The sequence below is a fragment of the Bison bison genome, unplaced genomic scaffold, assembly GCF_000754665.1.
Source record: "Bison bison bison isolate TAMUID 2011002044 unplaced genomic scaffold, Bison_UMD1.0 scf7180017864223, whole genome shotgun sequence".
Lineage (NCBI taxonomy): Eukaryota > Metazoa > Chordata > Mammalia > Artiodactyla > Bovidae > Bison > Bison bison.
Window position 1 is genome coordinate 1,547,137 of NW_011494795.1, and position 15,115 is coordinate 1,562,251.

Sequence of the window (15,115 nt, forward strand, 5' to 3'; positions counted from 1 at the left end):
GCAGCAGCCCCGCCACGAGTACCAGCTGGGCTTCACCCTCATCTGGAAGGACGGTGAGCGGCGGGACGGGCTTAGACACCCACCACGTGAACAGGAAGGGGCTGGGGGGCGCTCCTCGGCCGTCCGCCCTCAGGTCTGACCCTCTCCGAGTCTAGGAACCCCCTGAGGTCTCTGCAGGAGTAGAGGCATCCTTACCCAGAGATGCGCTCCATCCTCTGGGAAGGCGTAGGTCCTGACTCAGTCCAGGGCGGGGTGGGGGGTTCTGGTCTATGCAGCCAAGGCAGGGGATGCCGCTGGCTCGTTCCAAAGCCTGTCGTCATAGTGGGGGTGGGGGTGGACACTGGCGTTCTCTCCTAACAGACGTGACCTGATAAAGGATGGCAGGGTGTCACTTGTTCAGTATCCCACTGCAGGGCGCCTTTCCAGTCAGGCTCCTAGAGGGAAGTGAGCTCATGTCCATCCCGTGAGGCTTGAGAGTCAGGGCCAGGGCGGCAGGAGGTCTCGCTGGTACACAAGACCCCTGGTTCCCAGTCCTCATCGCCAGATCCTGGGGTACAGATGGTTGGAGGTCCTTCTAGCTTGAATGCTGTCATCACCAAATACCAGAAATGGTTACTTGATAATATAGTTGGCATGCTTTTAACCTAGTTTAAACTTTCTTGAATATTAGCAACCTTTTAAGTACCACTGGGTGCATGACTGACGGGGCACCCCACCCCCACGCCACGCCACAGGAACACTTCTCTGGTGAGGCCGCCCTTGCTGACGTCTCGTGGTGTTTATTCCTTTCAGTGCCGAAGACGCAGATGAAGTTCAGTGTCCAGACGATGTGTCCCATTGAAGGGGAAGGGAACATCGCCCGCTTCCTGTTCTCGCTGTTTGGCCAGAAGCAAGATGCTGTGAATTTAACCCTCATAGATAGCTGGGTGGATATAGCTATTTTTCAGCTGAAAGAGGGCAGCAGTAAAGAGAAGGCCGCCGTGTTCCGCTCCATGAACTCTGCCCTCGGGAAGACCCCCTGGCTCGTGGGGGACGAGCTCACTGTGGCTGATGTGGTGTTGTGGTCCGTGCTCCGGCAGACGGGGGGCTGCGGGGGGATGGCGCCCGCCAATGTGCAGAAGTGGATGCAGGCCTGCGAAAACCTGGCCCCTTTCCACACGGCCCTCAAGCTCCTTCAGTGAAGCTCGGCCGCTGATCTTCAAGGGTTTCAATTTTAAGAATGGTGCTGTTTCGTGCCTATTACTGGTAAAGGGACTCGTACTAAAATCAAAGCCTTTATTTAGGCCAAGGGTCAAGTATCAATAAAAGCATCACATAATTAACTTGCAGTTTTCATTTTATTTAAAATCCATGGACACTGTGGGATATACCACGACAGCTGCCGGCAACACGTCGGGGTGTAAACGTGAACGTCACGTCGCTGCCTTGAGGAATGTAGGTTTGGGGGACGCGGGTCTGTGAGGAGGAAGCCCGTCGGAACCACGCAGGGCAAAGGTACGGACTTCGCAGCTGCCCGGCGATGGTTGGGGGGCACAGAAGCACAAAGCTTTGAGGGGGTGTGGGTTTGGGGGTGATGCCCAGGTGAAGGTGAAGAGAACAGGAACAGGCTGGGTGACGTGTGCCATGCCGCTGGCTTACGTCTCGTAGTGAGTCGGGCAGTAGTGTGGAGGGTGGGGGGGAGCCAGCAGCTGTTGACTCAACAGCCCAGCGAGCACATGGGCCTGGGCTCCGGCAGAGAGAGGTTCAGAGCACACCGCATCCCTGCGGCAGAACATTCTAGAGGAGGATGTAGTCAGCAGGCAGTGCTCAGAAGTGCTGAGGAAGAGGCCTGCATTTCACGATCAGGGGTTGGAGGGGTGGTGATATTAAGGTAAGAAATGCAGGAGAAGGAGCACACGGGGCAGAAGGGAAAGACGAGAGCAGGGTTCGTTTGCAGCTGTCTCACGTGCAAAATGCCAGCCTTAAAAGACACTGTCAGAACCTCACTTTGATGAGTCCTGTAGAGGATTACTACATACAATTAAAAGTTACACCAGCTACACCCTAGTAAAGGTTGAAAATTTACACTCCAGTTGACTGTTTAGGTTGAGTTCAAATTCTAGTAAAGAGGGAAAATTCACACTCCGGTGTTTCGGTTAGCAGAGTTCAAGTCCACTTTCCTGTTTACAGAGCCCTTGTGGCTAGACGGGCACGCCCCCATCTCTCTCGTTACCCTTTACTCCTTTGTCCTGACAGAGGAGACTTAGCTGCTTCCTTAGTTCCTGAATTTCTTTCTCCTGCTCGAGTATCTTCATCTGTAGGGTGAGATTAACCTGTGAAGAGAGAAAATTTTAAGCTCCACTGCCTCAGGTTCTTCCTTTGAAACATACAGGCTGCCTCTCTGCACAGTCCTGACCTGCGTGGATTCCAGTTCCCATGGCTTACTACACGTCACCCAGCCATGTGGTCAAGTGTCAGTTACCCAGGTAGAGTGCCTGCCTGCCTGAGCTCTTCAAGTCCACAGCACGCGATGTGACCCACCACGTGTCTCCTGATCGGGGACAGTGCTCACCTCTCTCAGAAGCCCTGGTGGCTGGTCGCCGGGTGTGTGAGTCGGTTCACACAGCGGCAGTGTGCGCGCAGCTGCACTGCCTCCTGTCTCCCAGTGATAAACCCTCTGACGTTTTTGAAAGAGGGAATCGGCCAACAGAGATGCAAGTGCAGCCGAGCAATGAGAAGGGACGGTGCTGGAAGGGAAAATCAAACATGCAGCATCCCAGACAGGACAGCTGATGGCTGCGGATCGTGCCACCATCCAGCACAGGGTGAGGGTGGCTTATCAAACAGGAAGAGGACGCAGACGTCCCCAGGAAAGAACCCCTGGGGACAGATCCCAGCATCAAAAGTGCCCAAGACGAAATGCCAGAAGCTGCTGCAAACTTGGCAAGCAGGGTGACAAGTCACCATATGAAAGGTGCTCACTCCTAACCCTAGGTTACGGGGCGAGATGGAGGCGGGCGCTGCCCAGACTACCGCAACACTTTAATTCTCCGTTGTAGTTTTACAACTTTTCATGTCTTTGTACATCTGTAACTACATAACGCCAGAGTGTTAAATGTTTTAACATTTTTAAAGGTCAAGGAGTAACTGTTGGCTTTTTCCCATCAATGATTAAGCTTCTTTTGTATGCTGTGAGCTCTGCGTGGTCATTTTCGCAGTCCTGCACTACACACAGTGCAAAGTGAGGGCCACGGGTATAAACAGATGTATCTGTGTGGAAGTGTGGAAAACAGTTCTACAAGGAGAAATCCTTACTATTAATACCAATAACGATGGTCTCCACTCAGCATCCTCACAGGGAGTTAGAAAATTCCCTCCACACAAGGAGATCATGCTAACCACCACATCTGCTCCTTTCAGAGGCTCAGAGAAAGCCACTACATCTGCCTGCTTACATCTAGTAAAATTCCCTGCTTTGACTCAAAAACGAATAAGCCTTAAACAGGAGACAAACCAACTAACCAGCTGCCAGTGGGTCCCTAACTCGTGAGGCTCAGAACCCCTTGGAGGGCCTGTGGAAGCACTCACGGCAGCCCCTTCTCCCGCAGCTTTTGTTTTTAACGGGTCGGTGTGGGGGGAGGGGGCTCGGAGAATTCTATCAAGTTGGCAGTGATTTTACCCGCTGGTCCAGAGTCTGCTGCCCGGAAGCAGCGCGTTCGCACACTGCTGCCCACACGCTGGGGGGAAGGCCCTGGGAGACCTTGTTACGACGCAGGTCGGGGCCGCAGAGCCCAGAGCCCATGTTTCTAACGAGCTCCCAGGTGAGGCTGGTGCTGCTGGCCGGAGGACCCACTCTGAGTAGCAAAGCACCAGAGAACCTGTGAGTTTCTCTCTGAGTCTAGACTAAGTCTTGGAAAGTTTCTGTTCATACCCGGGAGTGAAACACCGAGCAGGGAAGGAGGGCGGGGAGGGGCTGCCTGAGGCAACGCCTGCTCACGGGAGAGAAGGCCAGACTCCCGCACCCAAGCGCTGAGCTCTCAGACTGGTTAAGGAGGGCCCAGCCACAGACAGGCCAGCTCCCCTGGGCGTCCCTGCTGTCCTGGATCCCCTGGTGCGTGCACCTTTCTGCTGTGCACTCAGTCGTGCCCAGTTCTTTGCAGCCCACCAGGCTCCTCTGTCTGTGGGATTCTCTAGGCAAGACTACTGGAGCGGGTTCCTCCAGAGGATCTTCCCAACCCAGGGATCAAACCACTATCTCCTGCACTGCAGGTAAATTCTTTACCACTATGCCGCCTGGGAAGCCCTTCTACCAGTACACACTTCATAACAATTCATAAAAGGCCACATACCACAGCTGGAAAGGAAAACCAAAACCTTCTGACGGCAGGGTGAGGCTCGAAACTGGAGCCCAAGGCGACCTCCTTCAGCGCGGAGAGCTGGCAGTGGTTACCTGGCTTGCCTGACAAGTGCACACCGGAAGCTCTGAGAACGGGTTGAGATATTTCGTTTCTGTAACCCTTATTCTAAGCTCAACTGTTCTTCATGAAATGGGATCCACAATTTAAACCACGTCTGGCCAGTGCCTCTCCTGGCTTGGCCCACCTGTTCCTTGAGGTGCTCTTTCTGTTCTTTCAATAAACTTGTTTTTGCCATGGGAAAAAAAAACAAAACAACAAACTCCATGTTGGACTTCCTGTTTTCCCCAGTATTAAATAAGTCGTACATACATTTCCAGAATTTTGGAAGAGCTCACTCTGCAGCAGCTGGATGGCGGATGGCCTCTGGGCTGAGTTCTTTCTGGTTAAGTGCTGGATGTACTTGGCTTGGACAGGACACCGTTTACTGAGGGCCTCGGGGATCTGTCCGGTCCTCAAACCTGTTAAAACGTGTGCTCGCTCCATTTCTGTCCCAAAAGGCTGAAAGAGCTCCAGCAGGATCACGCCCAAGCTATACATATCTGACTGGAAAACGGGGGAGACGGCCATTGAGTGGTGACATACACGGCGACACCTGAGACACCCATGGATTTGAAAACAGCTGCTGACGCGCTGTCACGTCCAACTCCTTGGAACCCCATGAACTGCAGCACGCCAGGCTTCCCTGTCCTTCCTTCACTGTCTCCTGGGTTTGCTCAGACTCACGTCCATTGAGTCGATGATGCCGTCCAACCATCACACCCTCTGTCACCCCCTTTTCCTCCTGCCCTCCATCTTTCCCAGCATCTGGGTCTTTCACAACGATGCAGTTAGAAAGTGAGGCTTTCCCACTATGGCCGTTTGATGTGAGAGAGAATCTATCTCCCTCCCTCCACCATCTCCAGAATCACTTGGGTATCAGAGCTTCCCCTGCATTTACTGTACGTTCTGTTATTTCCGACTATAGGTAAACGTACAAACGGGGTAAAGGGGAACCAGTCCTACCTTGGCATCATACTCGGATCCCTCCAGCTGTTCGGGGGAAGCGTACAGACACGTACCCACTCTGGAGGTGTGTGTTGGCGCCCCTGTGATTTGAAAAGTCAAAGATGAAGCCTGGCAGGGTTAGCACCGTCCACGTGAAGACCCCTGACCCTGAGCAGACCCTGCAGCTCCCCAGGGAATGGTGCTGCTTTTTAAAACCACACCTTTGCTATTAAGTCCTTATGATTCTCTTTAAATACTGACAGTGTCCAACCGTGTCTCTCTCTCTCTTTTTATAGTAAAAACAAACCAACAAAACCCACCACCAAAACAAACTTACTCTCCCCATTTGCGCTGCCCCAGTCTGTGTTTTTCTGGATGATGTCTGCACAGGCCAGGCCAAAGTCTCCTATTTTCACTTGCTGATCAGGGCCATGAAGGAAAATATTTCTGGGCTGTAAACAAACACAATACGTCAATTTCCCGGTGTTCTAAAACAAACACTGAGAATGAGTAGATGTTGAATCGGCAGCCCTTCATGAATTCACAATGAGAACAGTGGCTCTCAAACTCGGCTGCGCTTCACCGCAGAACCTGAAACAAATCTCAGTGTCCAAGCCACTCCCTGGACTAACAGAATTCCAGGGGGTGGACACGGGCACTGACATTGGTGTCAAGTCCCCAGCTTCTAACATAGAGCATGCTTGTACACAAGCGCACCTTAGCCCTGCTGAGACCTCAGAATCACTGAGAAGCTTTTAAAAAACTACTATCCTTTCAACAAGTCAAAGCTGTTGATTTTTCTTTTCTTAAGGAAAAAAAGAAAAAAGAAAACTGGTCTTTTTTTTTTAAGCTCCTAGATGTCTCCCCTGTGTCAGCCAGGGTTGGGCGCGACCGGGCCACACTCTGAACGTATACATGTTGCTCTGTCGAAGCAACCACTGCAGATCCAACGTCTCCCTTGGACCTACCCCCAGACCAGTGCGAAAATACCCCTCTGCTGGAGGCGGGAGGAATTCCACTGACAACTAAAAAATGCTCAAGTTAAAAGTCAGGTTTTCTTAATTTCAACATAGTCATTTGTTTGGAGGCTTCCCTGACGGTTCAGTGGTTAGGACTCCGAGCTTTCAACGAAGGGCACATAGGTTCGATCCCTGACTAGGAAACAAAGATTCCACGGGCCTCATGGTCTGGACAAAAAAAAAAAAGTTTTATTTGAATGTGTAAATTCCCCTATTTTAGCTTCGTCAGTTTTCTTTAACAGTAGCTGAATGGGAAGAGAAAACAGAAAAAAACAATCTTATGTACAAGATGACACTCTGAATACGTTTTTATCACTGAGGAGAAAGTCCTGGAAACAGCGCTTCTGTTGGCACAATACAGGAACAACAGGTGAAAAAGTTGGACTCTGAGGTAAAAATGCGTCGTGTTCATGGATACGATTCTCAGCAGTTCTAGGTCAGTTCTAGAACTGAGCTGGAAGAACCCCAGAGAGTGGGACTGACCGACTCCGTACTGCACCTTCCCTGAATCCCTAGGTTCCCCACTGGAAGCTGTGCTCATGGGAAACATAACCAAGAGAGGCAGCAAGGGGCGGGCAGCCAACGGGCCCAAGGCCCTGGAGGGCAGCACGGCGGCCACGCTGCACGTCCAGCTCTGCGAGGCCATCATGCGACAGGACTGCACCGCGCTCCGGGCCCTGCTGAGGAGCCACCCCGTAAACCAGCCCATGACCATCCTGACCAGCTCCACGGGTTGTAGCCTGGCCAACTCCAGGCTGTTCCTCAGCCAGGTACTCGCCTCCCCTGCCCGCTCACTCAGCGCCCTCAGCATGCCCCAGGCCAGGCAGTGCGCCCCGAGCTGTGTTCTGCCGAGTCGCAACACCCCCTTCCCAGGGACCACACGGGAGGCGGTGTGAGCAGAGGCGGGGCTCACACAGCTGGGAGAGCCTTCATGTCATCCTCTCAAATGTGCCAAGGCTACATCTGTGTGCTGGAATCACTTCTCCCTTTCTTACACATACTTTTTTCATTGTCTGAATTTTTATACAATGAGTATTACCTTTATAATTTTTTTTTTAAGTCACCCTCTGCCCTAATCTTGCAGTCATGCTGTAAGGCCACTACATACATCTGTTTTAAGAACTTGGGTAAACAGCTCTGCTAATCATAGACAACATAAGTAGCATTAACTTGGAAACCTTGAAAACGTAGAATTTGCTAATGATACCAATGGCTTTGGCAAAGCCGTAAAATACACAGAACCTACTTGGCAATGACCCTCTGGGTTCATTTAAATTCGAAGGGACTTGATAGCAATTACCATTAATTCTACACAATGAGCTCATCACAAGAAACGACTTTCAAAGCTTTAAGTAAATTGTATCTGCTCCCTTGGTAAATCTGCATTAATGTAAAATACAGATTTTTATAATACAGAATTGACTAGCTTGGGGTCATTTAAAACAAGCAAAAGAAAAGGATAATTTCAGTGCAGATAGCACAAAAATACTGAATTAAAGAGATTCTAAACATAATTAATCCCTTTGAGAGGGATCAACGCAACTGTTATTTCCAACTACACTGGGCTACTTGTAACGTCTCTCTCCCCCCAAGGAGACGCTGTCCTTCCTCCCCATCCACCTGGCAGCCAAATACCGCAAGGCACAGAGTCTACTTTGTCTGCTGGAGCACGGGGCTGACCCAGAAGCACGGTAAGTTAACGCGACGGGCCACTGTTTTGAAAATATGAATAAATCAAGACACACAACATTTCAGTGCCCTTTTCCCGGTCCTTCTGGACTCATCCATCCTCCACCAGGGATGGACTACAGGTTACCACGTTTTGAACAAACCAATTTCTTTACTGACTAGAGATCCTCTGAAAAATTGGAAATAATGCGAGAACACCAGTCAGCCCACTAAAAGCATCGTGAGTTTTAAGTGCTCAGTAATGGTTTGTGCAAAATCAAGTCCCTGGTCACGGCCCTCAGGGAGTTTAATGACCTAAGTTAGACAGGAGAGACAAGAAAATAGAAATAGGCAGAGATTTTCTTGGAAAGAAGTTTATCCTGCTTCCCAATATATCTTCACCACCTAAACCAAGACTGATACTAAGTGTCCTATAAATACCATCTGAATGAATGGAAAAAGTACATGGTATAAACGAAAGTAAAGCCCCAAATCCTGACTGTGCTCCAGAAGGCCCCTGACCCATCGTACCGTCACCCTCCCCCATGAGCCCCACCGGGGTCTGCAGACCCGCTCACAGGCCTCCCAGGACTGGACCATCAGCTCCCCAACCCCTCCACCAGGACTCCTTGGTACGCCTTCCTCGCCTTGGATGGGGTGGCAGACCTCTGGAGAACTCTGCCCAGCAGCCTGGTTAGTAGCTCTGTCGGCTTAATCCTTCCATATTTGACTGGAAGCTCTGCAAGGTGGGGATGCTGCTATTTCCCCACTTCCCTGTCGCAGGGCTTAACGCTAAATCCACACAGGTGAACCGAAAGTTATCCAATTCCAGGGGAGCGGTCAGATGTTCCTAAGAGACCTTCCCTTTTCTCTGCCAAAATCAAGGAGTTCTGAAGGCAACTGTGAGAGAATTCAGTAACAGAGACGAGGGCTGAGTTGTCAAACCCTTGCTTGGCCTGGGGTGGAGCAGGTTCTGAGGGTGAACTCCAGAGGCAGCCCCCGCCATCCGCACGTGGGTGAAAATGCCAGGTTAGAGGAGCAGGTGCAGGGCCACCAGGGACTGAGTCGGCGGGCACCCTGGCCCTTCACGGCTCACTTCGGTGGGAACCCCTGGATCATGCAGGAATCCAGGCAGTTTTACTGAATGGCTGCTAACTCTGCACACTCCCCTGGGGAGGGGCTGGGACACAGGTAACTGAGATGCAGCCTGGAAGAGGCCACGAATCTAGCAGGAGTTGCAGCTGACACAAGCTGTGACAGGAAGCTGGGGCCCTCTGTGCTGTGAGGCATACCACCCTGCCCCCTCAGAATGCTACGATACCCCAAGAAAGTAAAGAGCAATGCAGACTGTCAGACCCATCTTTTGGGTAATCACAGGGGACTATCGTAACGGTTTCCCTCGTAAGTGTAGCTCGCCCCGCCAAGCCATCCCCACTGTGAGCAGAGTGTAACCTGCCCCGAATGCCTATTCCAGGGACACGCAAGGCTTCACCACCCTGCACCTGATGCTGCTGAACTGGCCCATCACCTCGACCACGTGGACGAAGCCGAGGAACAAGATCCAGACGATGCTGACGGACGTCCAGAGAAACGCCGTCCTGTGCCTCCGCATCCTGTGCGCGCACGGGGCCCAGGTGAATGCGCGGGTGGACAGCGGCCACAGGCACTGCCCGCTGCACCTGGCCACCATCTACGGGACCCACCTGGTCCTGTCCATCCTGGCGCAGAACGGGGCCCAGGTCAACGCCCAGAATGGGTCCAGCATGACGCCCCTGCACATGGCTGCCGACATACTCAACAAGGAGATGATGCAAACGCTGATCGCCTGGGGGGCCAGCGTCAACTGCGCCGTCTCCTCCACGGGCAACACGGCCCTGAAGCTGGCGGTGAGCACTGCGTCGAGCAAGGCCGGCCGGCTGCTGGCGGCGGGCCTCGGCTGCATTCGCCTGCTCCTGGTCCATGGGGCCCAGGTCAACGCCCGGGACCACGACGGTCAGGCCGCCATCCACGAGGCGTGTTTCGGAGGCAGGGAGGTGATCATCAACCTCCTGCTCGAGTTTGAAGCCAACGTGAACATCTTAACAAGAAACGGGGAGTCTCCGATACACATGTACCTCCAGCGTGGCTCCAACATACGAGACACGGCCCTTCTTGCCAGGTTGCTCTTCCGCTCTTACCCTCTGAGGCTGACCAACAACCAAGGAAAGCTACCTGCGGGCATCCTGCTCCCGGAATTCTACCTCCTAAGGGAAACCCTCCTAAAGCTATCTCAGAAGCCCTTGTCCCTGGAAGACATCTGTAAAAGAAATGTCAGAAATATTTACGGCGAGAAACACAAACAGCTCTTGAAGCGACTTCTCCCGGGAAAGATCTGGAATTCTGTCTATGGTTATCACGACTTAGCTCATCTCCTGCAATAAGACCTCCAAGCTGCACAGGGCCACAGGGCTCCAGTGACTCACTACCCTTTCTGGCTAGACGTGTGCCCAGAAACACCTACACCGTCACCTCATACAAGTATACAAACTACTGGTTCTTAAACCTTTTCAAAAAATAAAGTGATTTACACAGTAACTTCTGCTTTCTAAACAGTCTTTTAAGAGCATTTTCCAGGATTTAACTTTTGCCCCCAAAAGGTAAGTAAATTAATTTAAAACTCTCTGCCAAAAAAGGAGGGCTTCTCCAATGGCTCAGCAGGTAAAGAATCTGCCTGCAATGCAGGAAACATAGGAGACAGGGGTTTGATCCCTGGGTCGGGAAGATCCCCTGGTGGAGGACATGGCTACCCACTCCAGTATTCTTGCCTGGAACTCCACGGACAGAGGAGGAGCCTGGTGGGCTATATATAGTCCAAGGGGTTGCAAGAGAGTCAGACACGACTAAGCAAGTAAGCACACCAAAGCAGTAAATATATATTTTTCTCTCTTTCTGGCCGCACCAAGCAGCTTGTGAGATTTTAGTTCCCCAACCAGGGACTGAACCCTTGCCCTTGGCAGTGAAAGCATGGAGTCCTAACCATTGTACCACCAGTGAATTCCATTTTCTCTCTTGACAGTCTTTTATGAAAAATTGGAATAGTTACTGCATTTTTTTAAAACAGCAGAAAAAAAAATTCCCATGTTAAATTTCCTTTAAGAGGAATAATTATAGAAACAGATTTGACCTGCAAGGCAGAAAAAAAATGAGTATTTTTGTCAGCATGAAATATCTTTAGCAAAATGAGTTATACTGGTACTCAGAGCACCCTCAGTATTAACACCTGAAATGAGCTAGAATTTTTGAGTACCCAAAGATTATTCCTTTTAATTTTCACTTCAAGTTTTCATGTTCCAGACCTATGGAACGATGACTCATGTGATATAAACGTAATGACAACCTCCAGGGTAAGTGAGTAAAGGCACACGATCTCATTGAATTTAATGAACCGATACCCAAGGCTACCAGGAAGCAGCTGTCCATGACTGAATCTCCCCCACTTACCTTCAGATCTCTGTGTACAATTCCCATGTTATGTATGTAAAATACACCTTCCACCAATTCCCGAAAAATTTTTGTTGCAACACTGGCCATAACATAAGGACCTTGAAGTTAAAAAAAAAAAAAGTTTCACTTTTCTAATAGTTTTTCACTCATTAACATCAAAATGTAATGAACGCAGTTACAAATACATTAACATGTGACAACGTTCAGATTTTCAGCACTTCCTTAAGGACTCATTTCCCAAGCAGAAGCTGTGAAATCAACTGCTCACAGGCCTGGGATGAACCACGCTCCTCCCACAAAGACGAGCACACAGCACTCCAATGCACATGCAGCAGGACAAGGATACATACAACTCCTGGGGGGCCCTAAAGATACCCCAGGCGCCACTGACCGTGACTGAGCTGAGCAAAGTCTGGCACGTTCTAGGTTCATGGGAAGCAGAGGGGCACTGAGGAGCTACTGGAGAGAGACGTTACATCTCCTCCTCTCCGCTGGAAGCCAGTCTTAAGATTCTGAGTAGGCCAACTAACCTGTGTTTTAGTCCAAATAAAGGGTCCCAGTGTCATTAGGAGTGAATAGCAAATGACTAATTATACTTAGTTGAGTCTTTGCCTAAAATCAAGTCGTTCGCATCCCCTATTTTGATAATCTATTATAATACAGTGAATTTCAACTTTGGCCACACGGTAGTATCAACAAGAGAACTTTCCCAAAACAGACCAAAGGCTAAGCCCTAACCAAGACCAATTACATAAAAGTTATTGCTGTGGGCCCAGAAAAGGATTTCATTTTTTGGAAAAAAGCCTTAGATCGACAGACACACTGAGGAGACAGTGCCCACTTACCCCACACCCAGGTTCCCTGTTGTCAACACCTATATCAGTCTGGTACATTTGTCGTAATTAACGCAGCGATCCTGCTAAGAGTCCACGGGTTATTCAGACTTCCCTAGTGTTTACCTAATGTCCTTTTTCTGTTCCAGGACTCCATCCAGGACACCACATTACATTTACTTGTCATGCCTCTTGAGGGTCCTCTGGTCTCAGACTTTTCCTGTTTATGATGACCTTGACAGTTTTGAGAAGTACTGGTCAGGTGTTTTGTAGAACATCCTTCAACTGGGATGTGTCTGTGTTTATCTCGTGATTAGACTGGGGTTATGGGCTCTGGGGAGGAAGACCACAGAGACACCCTGCCCTTCTCATCAGCTCCTCTCTAGGGCACATACTAGCACCATGACTTATCACTGTTGATGCTGACCTTGACCACTAGCTTAGGGGGTGTCTGCCAGGCTTCTCCCACTGTAGAGTTATTCTTTTTTATCAACATGTTTTTGGAAAGTTCCCCAGGTAATTTCAATGTGCAGCCTAAGTTGAGACCAGTGTGGTAATATTTTACTAACATCAACCTAACAGAGTTATTTCTAGAGGATATGCTAGAACTGCGGGGCGGGGTGGCAGGGCTGCTCTGGATCTTGAGGGAGACAAACTTCTGACTACATACCCTTCTGTAAGCGGTTCTTTCAAGGTCTCCTTTTGTAAAAGTGTCACATTTTCAGGCTAAAAAGCTAAAATATTTAATTTTTTCCCTTAAAACCATTTTAAAGACCTTTTCTACCTAAAATCCCTAACCTAAATTCAAGCATATTACTCCTGTGCTGTGTGCTCAGTCGCTCAGTAGTGTCCAACTCTTTGTGACCCCATGGACTATAGCCCACCAGGGTCCTCTGCCAATGGGGACTGTCCAGGCAAGAATACTGAAGTGGTTTGCCATGCCCTTCTCCAGGGGATGAAACCCAGGTCTCCTGCACTGTAAGCGGATTCCTCACCATCTGAGCCACTATATTACTCTTAAATATTAGCAAACTATGTATCTATGACAGTGAATGTTACTCGCTCAATCGTGTCCAACTCTTTGCGACCCCGTGGACTGTAGCCCGCCAGGCTAATCTGTCAATGGAATTCTCCAGGCGAGAAAACTGGAGTGGGTTGCCATTTCCTTCTCCAGGGGATCCTCCTGACCCAGGGATCGAAACCGGGTCTCCTGCATTACAGGCAGATTCTTTATCGTCTGAGTAACTTCCAAGCAACCTACTTGTTTTTAAAACTGTGATTTTCCTTTTTCCCCCCAATCTCAAGCATCCAGAGGCAGAAGGCGATCTGCCTGCCTGTCACTCCTGGCTAGGCCCTGAGACAGCCCCGTGGTACTCACAGGCGGACTCGTCCACACTCTGCCGGCCCCGCCCGTCTCTCTCCGCGATCCAGTCCCACAGCGAGAGCTCGCACAGCTGCATCTGGATGTGCAGCATCAGGCGGTACTGCACCTAGGGGGTGACACGGAGCAGGCTCCCATCTGCAGATACGCTCACAGGGATCTGGAGAGGACAAAGGCTCCCCGCCTGCTCTAGGCCAAGCACTGGGCTATGGGCTGTGGGCAGAGGCGCTCGGACAGACATGCCTACCCAGGAAGCCCAAAGTCTAGTGAAAGAGATGGCAGGAATAAAGCAATACCGAAGATGGGGTGTCATCACTGAGTGGCCAGAGAGTAGGCCCGGCTGGGCTCAGGTAGGTGGCAAACGGAAGCAGCTCTCAAATGTAACAGAGGCCGTGGGCCCAAAACTGTTTAGTCTGCTCTCAAGATGCAGTTTTTAAAGCTAAGATAGAGTGTCAGACTGACTGTATGGTATTCCACCACTTTATGATTACCCCAGAGTATATACACACACTTTGTCTGACTTCACTGGAACGGAAATTAACCATTTGTCTAAGAAAAAAGTAAGCAAAAATTAAGCTCACTGCAGCCCATTCAGGAAGATTTTCAAATGTATTACAGAGCAATGAAAGGATTTCTGATGAAAAGTCCCTCACACTCAACTCCTTTAAAATTCAGGGGGACCTACTCAAAATTTTGTGCTTCATCGAAAACACATGTACAGAGCCTCATGTTCCTGGACAGCCAGAATTAATTCTATGTGAGTATATGGATGGTGTCTAAAGTTTTATGATCCCAACACAACAGATTATGTTTAGACCCTGTTCATGTTACTCGAGCACATGGGAGTCTCACCAGCATTATCAGGGGAATCCTAATTAGTGTAATAAGACCCTGAAAGATGACCAGGTGACCCCGCTAGGACGGTCTTCTAAAGTCAGTTTCCAAAAGACAGAAAATCTTTCTCCATAAATACATTTTGAGAGTATGAAGCTAACATACCACAGAAACAGAGCGTGCGAGATACTTCCTACCCTGAGGTGTACATATGAAATGTCTAGAGAAGGAAAGGGCGAGCGTTAACTGAGGGAAGGAGGGGAGACCAAACACAGGGCCGCAGGTTCAGAGGGACAGGAGGGAAGAGGCAGACCACGAGGGCAGGAGGGCTACAGGAGAGGCGGGGAGGAGAAGCCAAGGAGGGGGCCAGCCTGGGAAGGGGCCGCCGGATCTAGCCACAGGGCCCCACGCCATCATCACCGGGAAACAGCAGATCAGCAGGTCCTGGGAGAGGTACCGACCTCTGTCTGCCCCAACAAGTTGAGGTTTTCTTCAGAAGATTCCTCAGTAGATGCG

At 50.2% G+C, this 15,115-nt stretch overlaps 3 protein-coding genes across 4 annotated transcripts in view; 2 read left to right on the plus strand and 1 right to left on the minus strand.

The window, feature by feature from the left end:
• Window positions 1–1,322, plus strand: part of AIMP2 (aminoacyl tRNA synthetase complex-interacting multifunctional protein 2) — an 8,267-nt gene extending 6,945 nt beyond the window's left edge. For both annotated transcript variants that reach the window (XM_010845754.1, XM_010845753.1), the window contains exons 4-5: window positions 1–53; window positions 793–1,322. In XM_010845754.1, the coding sequence (XP_010844056.1) occupies window positions 1–53; window positions 793–1,181 (442 nt within the window). In that variant the 3' untranslated portion in view covers window positions 1,182–1,322. The remainder of the gene's footprint in view (window positions 54–792) is intronic.
• The window catches only part of EIF2AK1 (eukaryotic translation initiation factor 2-alpha kinase 1), a 37,530-nt gene continuing 23,733 nt past the window's right edge, over window positions 1,319–15,115 (minus strand). The window contains exons 14-20 of the mRNA XM_010845778.1: window positions 15,061–15,115; window positions 13,763–13,874; window positions 11,549–11,649; window positions 5,719–5,833; window positions 5,400–5,482; window positions 4,707–4,940; window positions 1,319–2,312 (exon numbers count right to left, since the gene is read on the minus strand). Of these exons, the coding sequence (XP_010844080.1) occupies window positions 2,181–2,312; window positions 4,707–4,940; window positions 5,400–5,482; window positions 5,719–5,833; window positions 11,549–11,649; window positions 13,763–13,874; window positions 15,061–15,115 (832 nt within the window). The 3' untranslated portion in view covers window positions 1,319–2,180. The remainder of the gene's footprint in view (window positions 2,313–4,706; window positions 4,941–5,399; window positions 5,483–5,718; window positions 5,834–11,548; window positions 11,650–13,762; window positions 13,875–15,060) is intronic.
• ANKRD61 (ankyrin repeat domain 61) lies at window positions 5,840–10,639 on the plus strand. Its single transcript, XM_010845752.1, has 3 exons — window positions 5,840–7,170; window positions 7,994–8,091; window positions 9,543–10,639. The coding sequence occupies exons 1-3, from the start codon at window positions 6,940–6,942 to the stop codon at window positions 10,486–10,488; spliced, it is 1,275 nt and encodes a 424-aa protein (XP_010844054.1). The 5' UTR covers window positions 5,840–6,939; the 3' UTR covers window positions 10,489–10,639.

What these genes read in the sequence shown, in the direction of transcription:
- ANKRD61 (XM_010845752.1), top strand. Translation starts at nt 6,940, where the DNA reads ATGGGAAACATAACCAAGAGAGGCAGCAAGGGGCGGGCAGCCAACGGG. An exon ending in CCAGGCTGTTCCTCAGCCAG is followed by an intron (nt 7,171 to 7,993) that starts GTACTCGCCTCC and finishes TCTCCCCCCAAG; the next exon opens with GAGACGCTGTCCTTCCTCCC. An exon ending in GGGGCTGACCCAGAAGCACG is followed by an intron (nt 8,092 to 9,542) that starts GTAAGTTAACGC and finishes TGCCTATTCCAG; the next exon opens with GGACACGCAAGGCTTCACCA.